General features: G+C 37.4%; 1 protein-coding gene across 2 annotated transcripts in view; it reads left to right on the plus strand.

Annotated features, from left to right (window-relative positions):
• LOC115433144 (interleukin-1 receptor accessory protein-like 1) overlaps positions 1 to 20195 on the plus strand; it is a 610367-nt gene that overhangs the window by 262242 nt on the left and 327930 nt on the right. For both annotated transcript variants that reach the window (XM_030154412.1, XM_030154420.1), the window contains exon 3: positions 15085 to 15364. In XM_030154412.1, coding sequence (XP_030010272.1) covers positions 15085 to 15364 — 280 coding nt within the window. The remainder of the gene's footprint in view (positions 1 to 15084; positions 15365 to 20195) is intronic.

A 20195-nucleotide genomic window follows, 5' to 3' on the forward strand; every position in this document is an offset into this window, starting at 1 on the left:
TTACATTGATTCCAGGTCAAGTTATTGATATCTGTTGCCGGTGCATGGGTGCAGACATTCGCTGCCTCCTAATCTGTGACAGTGTGCAAGTTCTGCTCCACCTGAGTGAATTCTGCCGAACAACTCTTGCCTACTCACAGCTGTGTGTGTGTTTATTTCCCCCAGTACCTCTTTCCCTATTTTGTTCCCTGCAAGGGTCCACCCTGGCAAAGTCAACCTTGTCCCCTTTCCCATCAGGCACCTCTCTGGGCTCCCGGTCCCCATCAACACTTAACCCGTGATTGGAGACAGCAGGCACCGCTCTCTCTGGAGGCCATGTCCAATCAGGGGAGCCCAATCTGATACCGAAAAGGGGAAAGCCGGCAAGATTGTGGCCAATGTTTATTTTTTGATAGGAAGAAAAAGATGTTTTTCCTTTCCTTTTTGTCTCCCCCCCAAATCACAAATGAGTATTTGCATATAAATGACAGGCCGGTGGCTGTCAAGAAAGAGAGGCAGTTTGGGAGGGAGAGACAAACGACAATATGAAGATGAAGTGTCATGAGACTAAAGTGCAGGCGAGACTGAGAGAGATAGAGCTGTTTTATCTTATTGTGAGGAACAGGGAGGAGGGTGGGAGGTAAATGTCACTGCAATCATGAAACAAGCTGGGCAGCTTGAGTAAACATGCAATGATATCAATCTTTAATATTTAATCGAAACATCTCTTTTAATTTCTGGAAATAGATGAAAATTATGCTAATGTATGCAGCATTGTTTTGGAAATGGGCTGTTTCCCTGTTCTTTATGAGAGATAAGATCTGGGTGGTACGGTGGCATAATGGTTAGCACTCACGCCTCCCACAGTACTGATGAAGATGTGGAGTTGGTCCCAGAGTGCCTTCAATGGCAGCTCGCTGCTCCTAATGGCTGTGCTGATGCTAATTACTAATGCTAATGCTAGGTACTCTGGTGTGTATTTGGATGGGTAAAATGCACAGACCGAATTTCCCTACGAAGCGAGTTAACCCTTTATAGGGCACTCAAAGAAAGGCTCTGAAATTCTAAATTTCAACCTTAGTGTGCTATTGGAGGACAAAAGAAGAATTTATACTTTTGGGAAATTTTTCCTTTTTTTTTTTATGTTGAAAATCAAGGTCAATTTAAGTTACCATATTTGGTTCCTTACCTGTAAGTGGCAAAAGAATAATAATACAAGAAGTAAATATAAAAAATACAAGAAAAACACATGTAAGGTGAAAAGAACATCACTTTTAGGGCATTACAACAACATAAGTGCTGATCCAGACACCTGCCCACATCCACATTATCCCTTTGAACATCATTCCTTACAATAGTACCATTACTTCATGGTGCCTAACAAAGCAGGTACACTCACTGTTCATGCAGAGGTGGACCTTCCAGACCCTGTAGACCACATTGGAGCTGAGATAGTTGCCTCATTGTCCTCACTGTCTTAAATGTCTGTAATGTATGTGGAAATTACAAAAAAATATTTACTTGCCCATTAAAGGGTTAAGCTTTAGCACCTGAGGAGATCAGGAGCTTGTAGGACTATCAGTCTATTACTAAGATATCATGGGCTTTAGTAGTATCATTTCTTTTCTTCTTCTTAGTGGTTTCGCATCTGAGAAGATCAGGAGATTGTAGGACCATCAGTCCATAGCTAAGATGTCATATTTATATGTGAAGGACTGTATATCCATGACGGAATAAACCTGAGATGAATACTGACAGGGTAGAGTTGGGTTAGTTTCAGCTGAAACGACATTTGTCATGATTACAAGTTGTGTCAAATTAGAACCATTAATCTGATTGTGATCATATCAGCGCAGTGAATCCAGTTTTGCATCAGTAACAAGCAAAATGACTACAGGATGAGCAGAAAGATATGGTTTTATTCTTGTATGTCATATGGATTGGAGTCGCTACACTCAGTCGTGGGCTTTAGTAGTCTCATTTCTTCTCTTTTGCTACACCTAGGGGTAAAATCCAGTACATCAGTTGGATCAGATGTTTGGCTTCATATCAGAAAACTTTACATCAGTCCTGTTTTTCTGTCTATCTAACCTTTCTACTCCTTTCTAGTGAGTACACATTTTATTACAGCAGGTGTTTTTACCTTTGAGAAACCTGAAGGACACCCGTTTACTTATATGTTTAACGATTCCTTCAACGTATTCCCGCTCTGCATTGACTCACTGTGTGTTTATAGAGCTTTGTTCAGTTCCAGGTGGTTGTGGCGTCTCATTTATATCACCATATGGTCCCATAACTGTGGTCATTTTAGCATTTGTTGTTCCTTATTGTTGCGGTGCCATTACAGCAGCAGTGTATGGCTTTTAATTATTTCCAAAATCGTAGGAGGCAAATCATTTTCTATTGAAGCGCAAGGTCTGGGTGTTGCTTATTGTTCCAGAAGGTTCTCCAGTGCATGTGGGCGTGTGTGAGTGTGTGTTTAGTGCGTACATGCATCTTCTCACATGCAGAGGGCCGTGGCTGATTGCTTTATTGGCTGATGACTCATTCTCTTTTTCAACCTGCTGGAGGTACTTCAATCATGCAGGTAATCTCGCCCCGCACGCCGGTAGCAGAGAGGTTACCTTTCCCACACATCAGAGCTATTTTCCTCTTAATTGAGACCCACTCTGCTGCGACAGCGTTTTCACAAGGTGGAAAATGGCAGGTCAAGATTTCGAGACATCTTCTCCCCCCCCCCCCCCCTCCTCCTCCTCCTCCTCCTCCATACTTTCTTCCCTCTGCAAAAGTGGCTGTGAAGTTGATAAGTTCCTTTAGGGACCCTGGAGCCGGGCCAGCAAAGACACTACACTTCTCGAGGGCAAGTAAAGGTTGATGTCGCGTCACCTCATAGATGGTGTGTGTGTAGATATGTGTACGTATGCTTGTGTGTTTATCCAATCAGGCCCGGCCTAATGTATGCACGCCTTTCTGATTGAATTACACTGGGGCTTTTATGGAGAAAAATGGTAGTGAACCATCTCCTTGAGTGCTTATGGGAGAAAAGACACTTTGTGGGAGTCTCAGTGGTGACCTGACTCAATCTGCATACGATTACCCCTCAGCAGACCTGTAACCCAATTTATGAGCTGATCACCTCCTTTTGCAGAGGGAGCACATGCTCGTTCGGAGGTGACAGTAAAACGTAGTAGGAACACGGTGACATAACATTTGTTGGGCTTTATTGTGGTGGCCTTTAAACCGCAGATGCATCATAGCTGTGTGTGGATGCGTGTTTACTAGTATGTCCGCTCCATCTCAGCCACATGGTTTATCCAGTCAGTTTGCATATCCTGATTTATTGTTTAATATGTTTTAGAACAACCTGCTCTGTGTGGCACATATGAACAAGTTAAATTTTTATATGCAAAATGTTTTCGACCATATAAAAGCCTATGCGTACAGAGTGATATTTTTCTGGCAGGGTGGTAGAAAGGAAAAAAAAAACAGCACTATTTCTGTCTGATAAATACTGTTTCTATAATTATTGGGACGTGGACATGCATGATAAACACGTTGCTATTTATTATTTATAATTTTCACATGCCATACACTCAGATTCAATTTGTTAACATTGGATGTGAGGCTAGAACATGACTTTTAATTACCATATTTCTACTCTTATTGATTGATATTTCTCATGATGTTCACTTTAATAATGCTGCCAGCTGGAAGAGTACCTTGATCAGGGGGTTCATTACTATAGACTAATATCATGGGGAATCATTTTCATCCTATTCCTGTCATGACAGATGTTGCACATTGTATTTATACACAAGAAAATGAAGAAAAAAATATAAACTGTACTGTTTTAAACGTATTTGTGGCTAGTTGAGTACAGATTTCTGAAATTATAAGGCGTACAATTACCAGGCAGAGCACAGGTGTCAAACATACAGCCCATGGGCCAAAACCGGCCCGCCAAAGGGTCCAATCCAGCCCATGTGAAATTTGTAAAATGCAAAAATGACACTGAAGATATTAACGAGGGTATCGAGGCAAGGGTGTCGAAATCTGTTTAGTTCAGGTTCCACATTCATGTCATAATAACCTCTGAATAATCCCAACCCCAAATTTTTTTTTCTTTATTTTAGTGTAAAAAATGTCAAATTACATGAAAATATTCACTTTTACAAAGTATCTTTATGCAAAAAAATGTGAATAACCTGAACAAACATGAACAACCTGAAATGTCAAAGGAAAATTAAGTGTAATTTTAACAATGTTCTCCCTGTTACTAAATGTTTTGGGCCTTTTGTAGATCTGATCTGTAATGCACGTGTATTAATGATAAGTTGACATAGTTAAAATTGCACTTATTTTTCTTAAGAAATTTCAGTTTTTTCAGGTTAGTCACATCTTTTTTGTTTGGATAGCTTGTAAATGAGGGAATTTTTGCACTTTTGTCATTATTTGTAGGCTATGACGCTATCATTTTTCTAGTCTGGCCCACTTGAGATCAGATTGGGCTGAATGTTGCCCCTGAAAGAAAATGAGTTTGACACCCCTGGAATAGAGGAACTATGGTGTCACTCATTGGTTTCTGGATCACTTATAGGATGAGTTGGTGATCAATGAACTTAATTACACATTCTGTAACAACATAATTTGAATTTGTAACTACAGTGGAGCTGTCTGTGAGGAAAAAGTGTGTTTCCATCTGTCAATCATAGCCCATCATAGCTGACATTAGTATTTTTTGGGAAGACACTCAGCGGAATCCTGTAGGACTCACATCGGCGCCACCCCCCAGTGGTCGTTACTGGTATTACAATAATCGGATACTTCCACAGTGGCTTCATATCAAGTAGAAACCTCCAAATCATTGTTAATGCCATCAGTTTTGACAAGATCTTCAGGTTGTTTAACCCTTAGGGGTCTGAGCTTATTTTGGCCGTTTTTGAGTACTTTTGATTTTGCCTTTATATATTATATAAAGAAATGTTTGCTATACCCACGTTTGGTGTCTTTTTTTTTCAGCACAACTTCATCTATCTCATCTGTCTATTATGTTTTTCACTTTAACCTACTATATCGACACAAAAGGCCAAAAAACACGCAAAAAGTATAAAATATGATTTGAAAAATGTATATAATTTATTGCAAAAATAACACAAAGATGTTTATCAAACCTTTTCAAAGACTTTAAAAGTGAATATTGGTTCCAAATACTAGGTGTATAAAATTAAAATTGTAATAAATTAAAACTATACTCAAATATTTGACATAAAAGCATATCTTTACATAGGCATTTTCTCCAGTTATGAAGCCAACATTTACACTGTGTTTCTATGGAAGTCAGACAGTTAGTGTTCTGGCTGCCATTGTATGATTGGTGATAAAAGAAAAAAAAAACAAAAAAAAACTCACCAGTCACAGTCAGTGTCCAGTCGGTGTCTGGCTGTTGCTCCCACAAATGGGCTTTTCTGTCTCTGTTGTGATCATTTTGGAGCTCTGGACACATAGTTACAGCCAGAACAATTGGTTACCTGAAAAGGCATGCCAGGGACACCACCAGTGTTTACCTAAAATTTCAGAGACTTTCAGTTCCAGAAAGTGCACATAGTGGAGGCACAACAATGACAACTGAAGAAGATGCTGATCCACAGAAGAATGCTGAAAGAAAACAGGTCTTAAATAAATGCAATGTATTAGAATTCATATTTAATTCAGAAAAAAAAAAATAGACGTCTTGAGGCCAAGTTCTAGAGTGAAGACTTAAGGTCAAATGAAACAACAAACTGTTTGAGTGCTGAAAGTATGAATAATAGTGTATGCTTTGAAAGTATAATTAGCTTTCAGAGGATTGTATCTATGAAATGATCCTCTGACTTAACCTTAGCTTTAATGCATTGTATTTTAATTTCAAAGTCTATTCGGGCCTTTATTTGCATTTCAACCTTGGATAATGAAACCATATGCATAATGTGGTTGTGTTACAGAAAAATACATACATGTGGCATCTCTTTAGCATTGGAATCTGGCTTAAAAAATACTGATATGAAATTCAGTTCTCATTTTCTATTGGATATAAACATAAAAAAGAGAGTGGGAGCTTTTTTTTATGTATGAGGTCCCAGTCTTTTACACTTTAGTACAAATGAGACAACATGACAAACATAAAAACAAGGCAGGCCTGACAAATGGCCCTGTCTTTGTTTAATGGCGTGGTGAAATCGGAGACCTTATTTTGATATGGTGTCACTGAACATGGCTCTATTAAAGCCTGATTTCCATGTAGAGTGTCATGCAAACATTTGTTCTGTGATCATTTTGGTAAAACATGACAGCTGACGGTTAGTTTCCAGCCGACAAACGGGATTGTCGGGACCCCGGACACACTCGGGCTACAGAATCGCCGCTTTTATTTATGGACCGTGCGAAGTGGAGTTGTAAATGCTGAATTCGCTTGATGGAACCAGTTAGTGAAGAGCTGCTGGAGTTGTCATTATCACTCAGCAGATTGGCCAATTCCCCTTCCAATTGTGATTGAGCAGAATGGAAATCTGGTGAACAGGGAAATGTTAATCGAGTTCAATTAGGCTTTGTACCATGTTTGTTTCGTGCCAACTGATTAAGCAGAATCCCCACCCTCACTTACTGAAATGAACGATAACCCTCTGTCGAAACTCTAAAACGGGGAATTTGAGGATAGGTGGAAGATAGTGCATATTGGCGCTGGCGAGCTCCTCGTGGCGGTAGTGGAGATAATACAGCGAGCCCTTTGAAACAGTTGGGCTTTATTTACCCTTAAAGGAAAATTAATTTAGCTTATTTGATGCTTTTATTTTTTTCTCAAACTTCTCAGCGACACTGGGGATATTTTCCAAAGCATGTGCAGTAATTGAATGCCTTAGGGTGCTTTAAAAAGCATCTTTTTATCTGACAGTAATTTTACTGTTGAAAAGACCCGCTGTTACATGTTCTATACTGTATGTTTTCAGAACTCAACCATTTCACTGCTTTTTTTTTTTTTTTATCTCATTTGTCCTTTTATCAGATGCATACTAATCTGTATGTAATTTAATTATTTTGTTCAAAGAATGTAATATCCACATTTAAAATAGTCTTATTTTATGTCCCACCCATCCATGGAGATTCATTTGTGCAGTTTGTCATGATCTAATCTCCTGTTCCTCTGCAGTACATTTGTCTTTTTATACACATCGGCAGTATCAGAACTATTTTGCAAAACAGTTTACTCTCTTCTCACCTATTGTGCGAGGTGTTATTTTCTGTGGTAAGAGGGGGAAAATGTTCAGCTGTAGAAATTGAGTGGACTGGGTATTTATTTGCAGCGCTGATGGGAAAGGCACTCTGACAGAGCCTGGCAGTCGGATGTTTGGCAGTGAAGTATTTACTTAGTTTTTTCCTGCACCGAATTTGACTCCAACAGCCACACTGTAGACACTTGTGAGTAAATGTGTCCTTTTCTTTTCTGCCGGGGTACTCGAAATATGTTATTGATGGGTACTGTGGAGCCCATTGAACTGGAGGGTATGTTGCAACATTAATTACCCCGCCCCTCGAAGGGGAGGCAGGGGGTATTGTTTATGGTTCGGTTTGTTTCTTTGTTTATTTCTTTGCTAACACTGCTCAGCAAAAGTATTGCTTGAATTCATACCAAATTGGGTTTCTAGATTGCCAGTGAACCAGAATAGATGTTATTACATTTTGGGAAAAGTAGGTCAAAGTTCATGTTTTTTTTTAAATTTTTTAAAATCTTTTTTCTTCTCCCATTTACTTATAATGGGTGAAATTTCACGTCTATAAAAACATCCATTTTGTTTCAAAGTACTTCAGACTTGCCACATATATAGAGGCAATTGATATGCTGACATCAGCACATGCATAGACATGATGACATCAGCTGGATCAATGCCAAAATAAGCTACAATACGTGCCAGGGGTGGGGTTTGTCGTGCACCACTTGTTCTAAGTATTTCCTGACTTAAGTAATGGGGGTTACAGTTACACACACAGTAGCATAGGCCTATGTCATTTCTTTTGTAACAAACATATAGTAGATGATATCCCAAATTGGTGTGGGATCTTGGGAATTATGTTTACCACTATTGTCCGATCTGATGAGAAATGATATTTACAGATTAAAGTTTTACGTTACATTCAATGATGACAACATTTAATTCTCATAAAACAAGTTAGCCTATGTGAGTTAATGTTGTATGACGCCGTTGGTAGGACACCAAATGAAACCATCAATTACCTTGAATAAAATTGCATTTTTCTTTGAATTTTGACATTTTTGTGAATATTTGATGTATTGTACATACTCGTGGCCTTGTTTTCATCATATGTTGCATATTTTAACAATGAAGGCGACATATTTTAACAAATCAGATTTTTTTTTTTTTTTTTTTTTTCAATTATTAAACTCTAATAATAACATCAATCTTTTAGATTCATCAGTAAGATGTTGGGATTTCTTTGTATTTGTTATGCACTAATTATTTGATCACCCTCCTAAGACAGTTCACCAGTTTTATCATAATGATCTGGCACTATAGCACTATTCCTAAATGATGGTATCCATGGCACCGACAGGACAGGGATATAGATAGCAGCAGCTCAGTGCATTTAAAGGGCAAGCACCTCGGCTCCAGCAGTAATTCTTGCTACTTTGTTTTATGTAGAACCTCTGATAAGTGATTTCGTGGTCCATCTAGAAAATGTTCCTTCATTACTTGGATCTCTGGTGGAATTGAAGGCTTTGATTGACAGGTGTGTGTGACAGCTCACTTGCCTTCTGAGTCAGACTTTCAGTGTTTCGGTTAATTTAATAACACATTTTTCCTGACAGGCAGCTCCACTTTAGTTATGGTTAATAGGTTCCACTAACAAAATTACAATGCTTGATGAATTTTATAATTGTTTTGACATTTTACCAAGCCATTAAGCTAGCATTTAGCATTAGCTCACCCATGATGTCCAGCTTCAAAATGACAGTTCAGTAACTTATTGGTGACGTTTGTAAAGTGACAAACACTGAGGCCTGAAAACCCTAACACACATGGTACAGAGAAGGATCTATCAAACTTAACACACACCATCTGGGGGATTGTGAAACCCGCATTAACTTGCTTAAATAGGTTCAATTTGTCTGCTTTAATCTAAAAATACTTAAGGACATGTGAGAAAATAAACGTGTCAGACAACAATACCAGGTAACAAGTAACTTCAATCTGAACTTCCAATGCAGTACAGAGCTGTCTGTAGAGTTTTGTGCAGTAGAAGTACAAAACTTGGCTTTTATCACCACTGAGTGAGTTTTTTCTTTAATGCACTTGCAGTACATTTAAACCCAAAAAGCGATTCAGGATCCTTTATAAATAACATATTGCGGTGCCATATTTTATGTGCGTGTAACGCATATGCACACGTGAGACACTTATCTCCAACAAGCTGTTCATGCATACTTTTGCCTGCTAATCTTGTTCTGTGTTGGAGCCTCTGCCTGTTTGAATAACCTTTTACACTCCTCGGCTGTTTTTATTAGTTCTGAGAGTAAAACACTTCAGAGTCTCAATTAGGACACATGATTAGAAGTGAAACCATTTCGGCTGCGGTTGTCTTACCTTAAGCCTTCAAGTTATTATCGTCCACAAACTAATTAGCAAGTTCTTGATAAGCGAGGGTAGACCCTTTGTTGCCATAGCAACAGTCTGACTTAATCACAATGAAAGGATTGTGCTGTTGGGTAGCTCGCAGAGCACACGGCTGCTTTCCCCAGCCTTTTCTATTTGCTTAATTTTGTTTCTAGTTGGAACATTTGAGCTTGTTTTTCTTCGCCTGCTTCTGGCTACATCTACTTAATTGAGGAAATCAAAAGAGGTTTTGGAGGGTCATGTGAAGTGTTGCGTCTGAAAACTGTCTTCTTTGTCTCGTTGAATTAAGATGGAGAGTCATCGTTGCTGATTGAGAATGGGGTTGGATTTGGAAAGACGCTGCAGATTTGGGCTCTGCTGCCAGGTTTAGCTGCAGGTGAAATGAGCTCTCACACCTGCCTAATAGTGACATTACATGACTAATGGCACATTCAGCGCATTTAAAGGAGACATTCACCCTCATGTGTTCTTGCACACTATATTACATATTATAAATCAAACAATGCAGTTCCTTAATCCAGTGGTTCCCAACCTTTTTTGGCTTGTGACCCCATTTTAACATCACACATTTCTGCCAACCCGACATTCTTTTTGCTACAATTAATTTGTTTTTGATTATGTAATAGTTTGCTCTACTATGTTGCAAATAAACATTAATTTTAGATGACATTTAGTCTATATAATGTATATTATTATGGACAGAGGCAGAAAAGCCAGGTGTAGATTACTGCACAAAGTGAGAATTTTATTTTACTTGGTCAGGATATGTACAGTCAGTCCAGCTTAGATTTACAAGGCTGACAATTAATACTGAACAAACAAGAACTCAAACTATGAATTATGAAAGAGCTGCAGCGTCTTAAACCAGCCACAGTGAACATTTGGAAGATAAATAGTACCACAGTGATTCAGTTTCAGCTTTACAGTTTGTCATGTCTTTTATGTACAGGGTTATTTTTTTTAAAAAATTAAACGACTTCATGACGCATTGCCTCAAGCATCGTCATGGAATGAGTCAGTGACCATTTAAAGAGGAGTTTTCTAAGTTTTGAATGGCTGCTTCGATGACCTCAAACATCGAATAACGACAGCAATCAGCTCAGTGGAATGTGATATTCTGATACATGTTTGGGAGGAATTCTCTTATTGCATTGATGTTGTTCGTACTGCAGGTGGTGGCCTCATTGAACACTTGTAAGACAGGAAATAAAAGTTGATTGTGAGTAGAATACTTGTGACTTGGCTGGAGTTTTCTATTGCTTTTCCTTATTAAAATATTGCGTAACGAAATTCATTCTTTTTGAATAACCCTGTATTGTTATTGTCTCTCTCAACTCACCATATATTTTTTATTTGTAAGTTGTTGTTTTTTTTTTTTTTTTATTAATCAATTACTAGAAATTTCAGGTGACCCCATTTGAATTCCAGGTGACCCCACTGTTGAAAAACACTGCCTTAATATAACACTATATTCTGTAGTTTAAGACTTAATGTCCCTCTCTTAACAGATGGACTGTATTCTACTTTTTGACTGTAAAGGAGTGACACTAAAAAGTTTTACTGTTAAAGTTTTGAAGGATCCATTGCTATTAAATCCCATTGCAGCCACTATAGAAATATCTCAGTGTGACATGATGCTGTCCTCATTTTTCATGGTTCAGGTGATTTGGAGTGTGCTTTTTTTTTTTTTTTAAACATTTTTCTTCACTACTAAAGCGTCCATCAGCGCGGCTACAGCTCTTAGCAGGTCACTCACAGCACCACACAATACACAATACACTAACATAAATCAGCACAGTTAAATCAATTCCACTCCATTTACACCCCCCCACCCCCACCCCCCCGGTTACCCCTACGACCACATGCACCGCACCTCACTGATTGGCGTCAGATTTGCTTCTTTGGTAAATAAAACATTTATAGAGGCTCAATTAGTGAAGCCTGTTGAGTCCAGAGCAGCTGGGCTCACCAGCTGTTTTAAAAAGAAGAGCGATGTGACAAGGTGAGGCAACAGGAGAGGCGATGTCAGGAACAGGAAGTGAAAAAATCGATAGCAGGGAGTTGCTTTTCGTTTGAGGATCCGACGTGTTTGTCTTTTGACAGAGTTTGAAGAATAGGAAATAATGTTGGAGATCAGTTTATAAAATGCAGCCTTAACGCGTAAAGACCCAAACAGCCACTGATCTAAAATGTTTAATAACTTCTGAACCGCTAAACTTATCAGAACATGTAAATAACTGGTATAAAATACAGCTTTTCATCTTTTCATGGTCATCAGATATGACTCATTTGGACATTCAGAGGCTCTGTGGTTACCGTGGAAACACCGTCATCTTCACCAGTAAAACCCATGGGGTTGGATCAATAACAGTTGATGGACATACTTGTGTTATGTTTAGTTAATGATATATTTTGATAAAAACAAAGTCACTTTTCCTTCAGTTTTCTCTGTTTCTGATATAATAACCCTCAACTTTAATCTGAGCTTTTATGAACATCTACATGATCAGTAAATTAAATACAGGGAAGTGCCTGATGTTCGCTGAAAAACCACAAAATACAGAGGGTAATGTCATAAATAATTGTGTTAAATCACTTGAGAAAAGTTAAATATAAACAAAAAGTGCCACTAAAGAAACACTGGGTCTTTATGGGTTAATACAGTATTAGTATGTATGAAGTGCATATGATGATTCATTCATATTTTTTTATGAATTTGAGATATTGTGGTGATAGAAAGTAACAGTGAGGTAAAATATCATCATACTAGTAGGTACAAGTTGTAATATTAACTGTGATGATGGTTGATGCAAATACTGTAGCTGCAGGGTGTTTTGGTAAGAATACTTACATAGAATTTACCTGAGTATTTATTATTTTTCTCCCAATTTTTATTATTATTATTATTATTATTATTATTATTATTATTATTATTATTATTATTAGCCTCAATATAATTTATTTTGTTTTTATTTTACATCACTCTGCCTTGTCAAGACTGATTTTAACCTAAATATCATCTTCACCAATAAAACCCTTGGAGTTGGATCCATGACAGTGGATGGAGACACTGGGTTTATGTTCAGTTAATGATATATTTTGCTAAGAAAAAAAAAAAAAATCACTTTTTCTAAAGTTTTCTCTGTTTCTGATATAATAACCCTCAACTTTAATCTGAGCTTTTATGAACATCTACATGATCAGTAAATTAAATGCAGGAAAATACCTGATGTTCACTGAAAAACCACAAAATACAGAGGGTAATGTCATAATGAATTGTGTTAAATCACTTAAGAAAAGTTAAATATAGAGGAAAACTGTCACAGAAGTAACACGGGGTCTTTATGGGTTAATTCAAATTAAATAAAAATTCAAATTAAATTAAGTCAACCTTAATCAAATCTAATTAAATTCATTGCACTTTAGTACTTTTCTTGGGATTAATGACCAGTGATGGGTGCAAAAGTAATTGACCTTGCTTTTATTGTTTTTTTTTTAGTTCTTTTTTTTTTTTTACTTCAAATTTTGAGACAAATAAATAAATAAACTGTAAAATAACTCCAAATAGCTCTTTTTCTTCATCCAAATTGCTCTCAGCTTGGTGAAACTGCCTCCAGCTCACCTGATCTTTCCAGATGAACCATTAAATATCATTAAAATCCACCTAATGTGTTGCTCTCTGTGTGCGGTTACTAACTAAGCAGTGTGATTTTTTTTTTTTTTTTTTTTTTTTTTTTTTTTAACCAGCATCCACTGACAGGGAAGGAATACGTGTAAATGTAAAATTTGGTGTTCCCTATGAATCTCACACTCCAGAAAATGCAAAATAAATCTGAGAACCAAAGCGTCCTTTGGCTTGCTGTGCATGAATAATGCAGTTATTATTCATTCTCAGTTACTTTTTGACTGCCAGTCGGTTGGCTTTATTAAATGTCTTAACAGGAAGACCCCTGTTGCTCTGCCTTGGCGTGTGCAGTAGTGCAATATGAGATGAGCCACTTTTTTCCATTTATATGAGTGAAAACAGCATTGGAGACTTGAGGATGGTGAAATAGCCGGAGGGAATGAATACCGACTCACAGCAGGTTCTAATTTTCTCAGGTCAGATACGTACACGCCATGGCTGTCATTTAAACAGTTATTGATGTGGACTTATATCCACTATATCACCAGTAGAATCCATTTACGTATGAGATTAGAACGCATGAGTCAAACACGACTGCCGTTCCGTTTTGTAGGTGAACGCAGGGGCAGATGGAGCATAAACATGACTGAATGCAACATTTAATATGTGGAACTATCTGATGTTAATGAAACATTTGACACATAATGGAGACGCTTTTGTTGTTTTATCGCAGCTAAATTTGCTGTGAGTTTATCGAGACCCTCGCAGAGCCATATGTTAGGTGTGAATATGTGCTAATTGTCCTCATTTGATCTGCTTACGCTGGTGTCAACAATAAAAGCAGGCGATCAGCGCTGCTTGGAGAATATGAGCGTCTTGATTCATTTTGATGTGGAAACAAAAGCATATGAGCACGTAGATGTACTTTAGTTTTTTTTCATCATTAATGTTGCTTTTTAGTTTAGTTTGACATGCAAATGCAGCTTTACTTTTAGTTTTTTTATGTGGAGGAGTTGCTTAGTTTAGTTGGATTTGTTTAATTTAGTGATAAAATGTAAGGTATGTGGAAATATTTGATACAGGACAGAGGATGGATTAGAAAATGTACAAAACTATTGTCATATTGTCTTTCACTTGCACACTTATCAACCTAATAACACCTACTGCACACTTGCTACTTTTATTATTATTATCACTATTTTTCTTTTTGTCTTTTTTAGTCACTTTAACAGATTATAGGGTCAATAAAGTATATCTTATCTTATCGATGGTAAATGCAGTCTAAGGTGATTTCCCCTTCAGTTACACTTCTTTTTTTTTTTTGTTGCATTACTACTATTTATTAGATTAGATTAGATTAGATTAGATTAGATAGAACTTCATTAATCATCTGGGCAAAACCCTCAGGAAAATGAAGTTCCAAAAGCAGCAAAACACTGAATATACACACAAGAAATGCCACCAAAAAAAAAAAAAAAAAAAAAAAAAAAAAAAAAAAAAAAAAAAAAAGCAAAACAGTAATTATAACAAAAAAACAGTAGTGAAAAATTACAATTGCACATTGGAAAATACTAGTAGAAACAAGTGACAAATTTGTAATAATGATAATAATAAGTATCTTATTATGTTATAATATTAGTATGCACAATATGTACATATATAGTTTAATAATCACAGAGTAAAATTACCAGTAAAATCAAGTGGCAAAGTAGTAAATAATAATAATAATAATTACCTTGTTTCTAATCGCACACTCGTATCACAACTGTTTTCTAATACCTACTGTTTAATTGTCCTTTTTCTGCTTTTTTTCAGTGGAAGGCTGCACAGACTGGTCAGTGGACCTCGAGAAATACCAGGCACTGCTGGGGGAACCTGTACGGATTAGATGTGCTTTATTCTATGGATATATACGGGCCAATTACACCCTTGCACAGAGCGCGGGACTTAGCCTTATGTGGTACAAAAGCGCAGGCCACGGAGACTTCGAAGAGCCCATCAGTTTCGACGGAACGAGGATGAGCAAGGAGGAGGACGCCATATGGTTCCGGCCGGCGGAGCTGGAGGACGTGGGCTACTATTCCTGTGTGTTAAGGTGAGAGGTTTTATGTAAGCTAGCATGACGCCCACAGCTCCTATTCTGTTGTCAGATGAACAGCGGGTTCATTTGTCTGTGGGAAACTGGGGAAGCATTTTGGATGTAGGGAAAGATTGGGAACCTGCTGTCTTAAAGCACCCCCCTGTTTGTTATCAATGAAGTCCCCCATCTTCAGCCCAAAGACCACTGGTACCAGGTCCACAGAGCGCTCTAACAGTATGAGGTCCCTTTATATGTTAAACTATTTCTTCATTCTCCTCTGGGGTATAGTAAGCTATTAGGAGCTATTGGTAAATCCATAACTCTTCGGCCCTCACATGACCCGCTTCCTGACAAAGACTGAGGCCTGAGATGAAAGGAGGGAAAAAAAAACTCAGTGGACTCCGACTATCTTCAGTTTCCACTCACCTGATGGAGGATGAAGACTGTTGTTTGATTTATGAGGTCTATAATGCGGTGAATCTTCCTAGCTCGCAGACGTTTTCATTAGCATGGAGGTTGTCAGAAAGAAAAGTCATGACGTTTTTTTCACAAGACATTGGTGGACTTTAGCATATCTTTAACCCTTTAACAACGGCAGTCTCACCGGCGCTACATTTTGCACTTAACAGCATTCAAATTACTGTAACTTCTGAACTGTTTGTGCTATCCACAAAACTCAAACGGCATCGGAAAGCTGCAATCCTGAGCTTCCCAACACTATGTAACAGTTTACGGCAGCAGTGTTCAACTCTATTACAAGTAGAAAGGAACTGTTGCAGAGACTTCCACACAGGATAAAAAAACCCTCTGGAAATAACAGAAAATATTATTATTTATTACAACCTTTATTTAACCATGAAAAAAGCACGTTGAGATTAAAAATCAATTTTCCAAGAGTGTCCTGGACAAGACAGGTTACACCAAATAGAAATCACAGCCATACATCCACACTAAAAATATACATACAACACAATAAGGTTGAATCCCTATTCACCCCGTGGCCCCTCCCCCTTAACCCTACTCCTCAGTTTTGCGCGCACACGTGAAAGGGTAGTTTTGTTCCAATTCTTGATTAGACAGAGGGGAAGGGCTAAGGCGGAGGGCTGTATATCCCTCGAAATGGAGATTTTCCAGGACCACACTATGAACTGAGGGGTAGGAGAAATTTCCCATAATTCTGTTTGAATCATTGGTAAGATGGAGGTAAACAGATCCAAAAAGTGCAGCAGTGTGATGAAAGAAACACACAAATGTACGCATTTCCCTCGTAAACCACTTAACCATTTGATCGACCGTTAAATGCCATTTCAGTGTGTTAGAGATCGCATTTCTGTGGTTTATAGTTGATAGACACAAAAAGATGACTGAACCCCATACAACAGGGACAGTTACAGCTACTGATGGCATGGTGAATACTTTCGGAAACAGAGTTTTCACAGCTGCATCGATGACCGCTGATGGCGTAACATGTCGTGAAGGGTTGTCTCATTTCATAGGGGAATGTTTCAAACCCTACCCCTTGCAGCTCGATTTCAAGGGGTAGTGTCAAGTGCAAGGGAAGGGCCAAGGGGTAGGGGTAAGGGGGAGGGCTCAGGGGTGAATTTGGATTGGGCCTAAAAGTCAGTTCTAAAACCACAATTAAAACACTCAAATAAGAACATACGTATAAAACACAACCATTATTTTAAAAGTAACACAACAATGTTCTTTAAAAGCATCTCAAGGCAGAACCTGATTCAGTCGATTAGAAAAACATCTACATCCAGATTTATCCTTTTCCCATTCATTTAAAATGACTAAATGAAATAATACAATAATATGGATACTGAATGTTCAAGACAAAAAAGAATGTTTGAGCAGGTGTAAAATAGTTGAAAGTTTATTTCTGCAATGTCAAAAAGTTTATTTACGGACATTTACGGTTGTTTCTGATACTACATATGTAAAAAACTTAGTCAGTTTTTTCTTTTTTACTAAAACACACTGTTTTAAGCATTTATTATTCATAATAATGATAATTAATGGCCAGATATTGAAAGTTAATTTCTTCCTGAAAACAAAGGTGCAAAAGAATTGGCAAAAAAAACATTTTCTGACACTTTCAGTACAAAGAAAACATGAAGACGCCTAAGTGGCCTGTTATAATGGCTGTCTGAAAAGTTAAAAATAACCGTATAATGTTGTAATGTTGTTCAGAAAAATCCACAGGAACATTTACATGTCAACCTAAGCACAAATGACTTGTGGCAATTGTTCCACCAGCAAAAAGACTGAATAATGTGCTCTTGAGCAGTTGCATTCAGCACAGGTTGCATTGTGTTTCACAAGCTCAACGCTAAGAGATTTTGTCCATTAGTATTCACTGCCATTAGCGCGCTCCCCTTTGCTGTGGCGGCCGCCGTGAATAGAAACAGCCAGCCCCAATCCAGCAATTCTCTATTCAGTGACGTTGGCAGCATTTTTTGGAGGTAGACAATCAGTCAGCTCAGAGTTATTGTGTAATCACGCAGAAAGTAGAGCCATGAGATTCGATTTGGACGAGTCGTGTTGCTTTGTCGCCAGTCGCCATCATTCAGAACCAAATTAAGGGGTAACACTTATTTGCCCATCATGAAGAAATAACAATAGTTCTGAATACAGAGCACTTTTCCAGCACACAGGCTTTTTCTCTGCAGGGATTTCTTTGGATTGTTGTTGATGGTTGCTTTCTGCAGGTTTTACATTGTTGTGTCTGGACCGGGATGCTCGATTTTTAACTGTAATGTCGACATGTTTTTCATTTGGCTATTTGCAGCAGTGACCTTTAATTTCAATGACAGCCCCTCGTTGTCAGTGTTAGTCAAAGCATCTGTCAACAGCGTGTGTTCGGTTAACTCTGTTACTGTGTCCACAGGGTTAGATGAGGTGGTCCCCTGGTGTTGACCACCGATGGGTTAAATACAAACGGGGAGAATAGATGGATAACTTAATCTTTTAATCTGTTGTTGCTGAGAGTGTTCAGATCCACTGAATACAATGCTTTTACAGCTGCTTAAACATAACATGGCAGCTAATTATATTTATTATGGAGAGAGATTTTGATTACATGCAGATGAAATAGGAAAGGGTCCAGTCAGGCCCGTGGGATGAATTTTTGAAATGCAAAATTTACGCTGAAGACAATAACAATCAGTGGTGTTAAAATCTCTTTAGTTCAGGTTCCACATACAGACCAATATGATCTAAAGTGGGTCAGGCCAGTAAAATCCCATCATAGTAACCTATAAATAATGACAACTACAAACCTTTCCCTGTGTTTTAGTGTAAAAAGTCCATAAAAATGTTTTGCATTTAGAAACTATCCTTTCACACAAAATGTCATTAACCCAAACAAATATGAACAAGAGAAGAAAGTGCATTTTTACCAATATTCTGCCTGTTACAAGATATTTTGTGTATTTGTAGATTCACTGGGATCTGTAAGTTGTAATGCATATGTGTCATGATCAACTGAGGTATTTTTCTTAAGAAATTTCATGTTGTTCCTATTGTTCACATTTTTAAGGAAACTTTATAAACACTTTTTCATAATGTAATTTTGCTTTTTCCACTGTTATTATTTTACTGGTCCAGCCCACTTCAGATCATATCAGGTTGAATGTGACCTTTTGTAGGGCCGCATTATGTAATAACAGTGCAATATGTAATAATGTAATAATTTTTCACCTCATTATGTAATAACCCCACATTTTTATTTATTTTTTTTTTTTTTTTGATAATTTATTTTTTATTGGCATTCAGTATCAGATATTCACATTCAGTACATCACATGTGCATATATCATACATCGGCTGTCTGCTTGAAATGCCAGAATAATATTTTTGTTTTATGTTAAATAACCAAATAAAAGAAAGAAAAAAAGAGGAAAAAAAAAAAAACTATGTACAAGTAGGGAGTGATCTTTTCCATTCAGTACGATCACTGATTTGTGAAAACAAAATCAGGCCTATAGGGTGTGACATAGTTGACCCAGTTTTCCCAGTACGAAGCAAATTTCTCCAATTTGTGATTAACAAATGCTGTTATCTTTTCTATTTTATAAAAATCCATTGTAATTTCCATCCATTTAGAGTTGGGCTCTCCTGTAATAGCCAATAGCACCGCATTTTGTAATAAAATTCTTGAATGCATTTTGTAATAAACTTTGCCGCATTTTGTAATCACTTATTACCTATTGCAACAGTTATTACAAAATGCGGGTGTAGCACTTTTTTTTTTTAAAGGAAATGTAATAATTTAGTGCATTATGTAATAAATTGATGCCTTGACTGGAAAAACCATCATACCAGCAGAACATTAAGCATTCCAGCTTAATTAGAATGCATTCAAAAACACTAGCTGGATGTTTCATTGGTCAAACCTAAATCAAATGTAACTGTATTCATTATAATAGAGAATGTGTAAGTATTACTGACAAGAAACTTACTGGTGCACTGAAATTTGGAAGGCACAAGATGTAATAAGTTATTAAAAAATCCAGCAAAGTTTAGTACAAAATGCTTCAGAATTTTATTACAAAATGTGGCTTTATTACATAATGAGGTGAAAAATTATTACATTATTACTTATTGCACCACTATTACATAATGCGGCACTACACCCCTGAACTAAAATGAGTTTGACACCCCTGATTTACAGTAATTAAATGTAATTCAAGGTAAAGACAGATTTAGCGGCGACTCATTTGTGATGTCTGAACAAGAAAAGGCGTCACAGTGCAGATGATCTGGATGTTGTATTAGAGCAGAGAGAACCACATTAACACGAGATCTAATAAAAATATAATCAAGTAGAAGAAAACGGAACA

The sequence above is a fragment of the Sphaeramia orbicularis genome, chromosome 2 (assembly GCF_902148855.1).
Source record: "Sphaeramia orbicularis chromosome 2, fSphaOr1.1, whole genome shotgun sequence".
NCBI lineage: Eukaryota > Metazoa > Chordata > Actinopteri > Kurtiformes > Apogonidae > Sphaeramia > Sphaeramia orbicularis.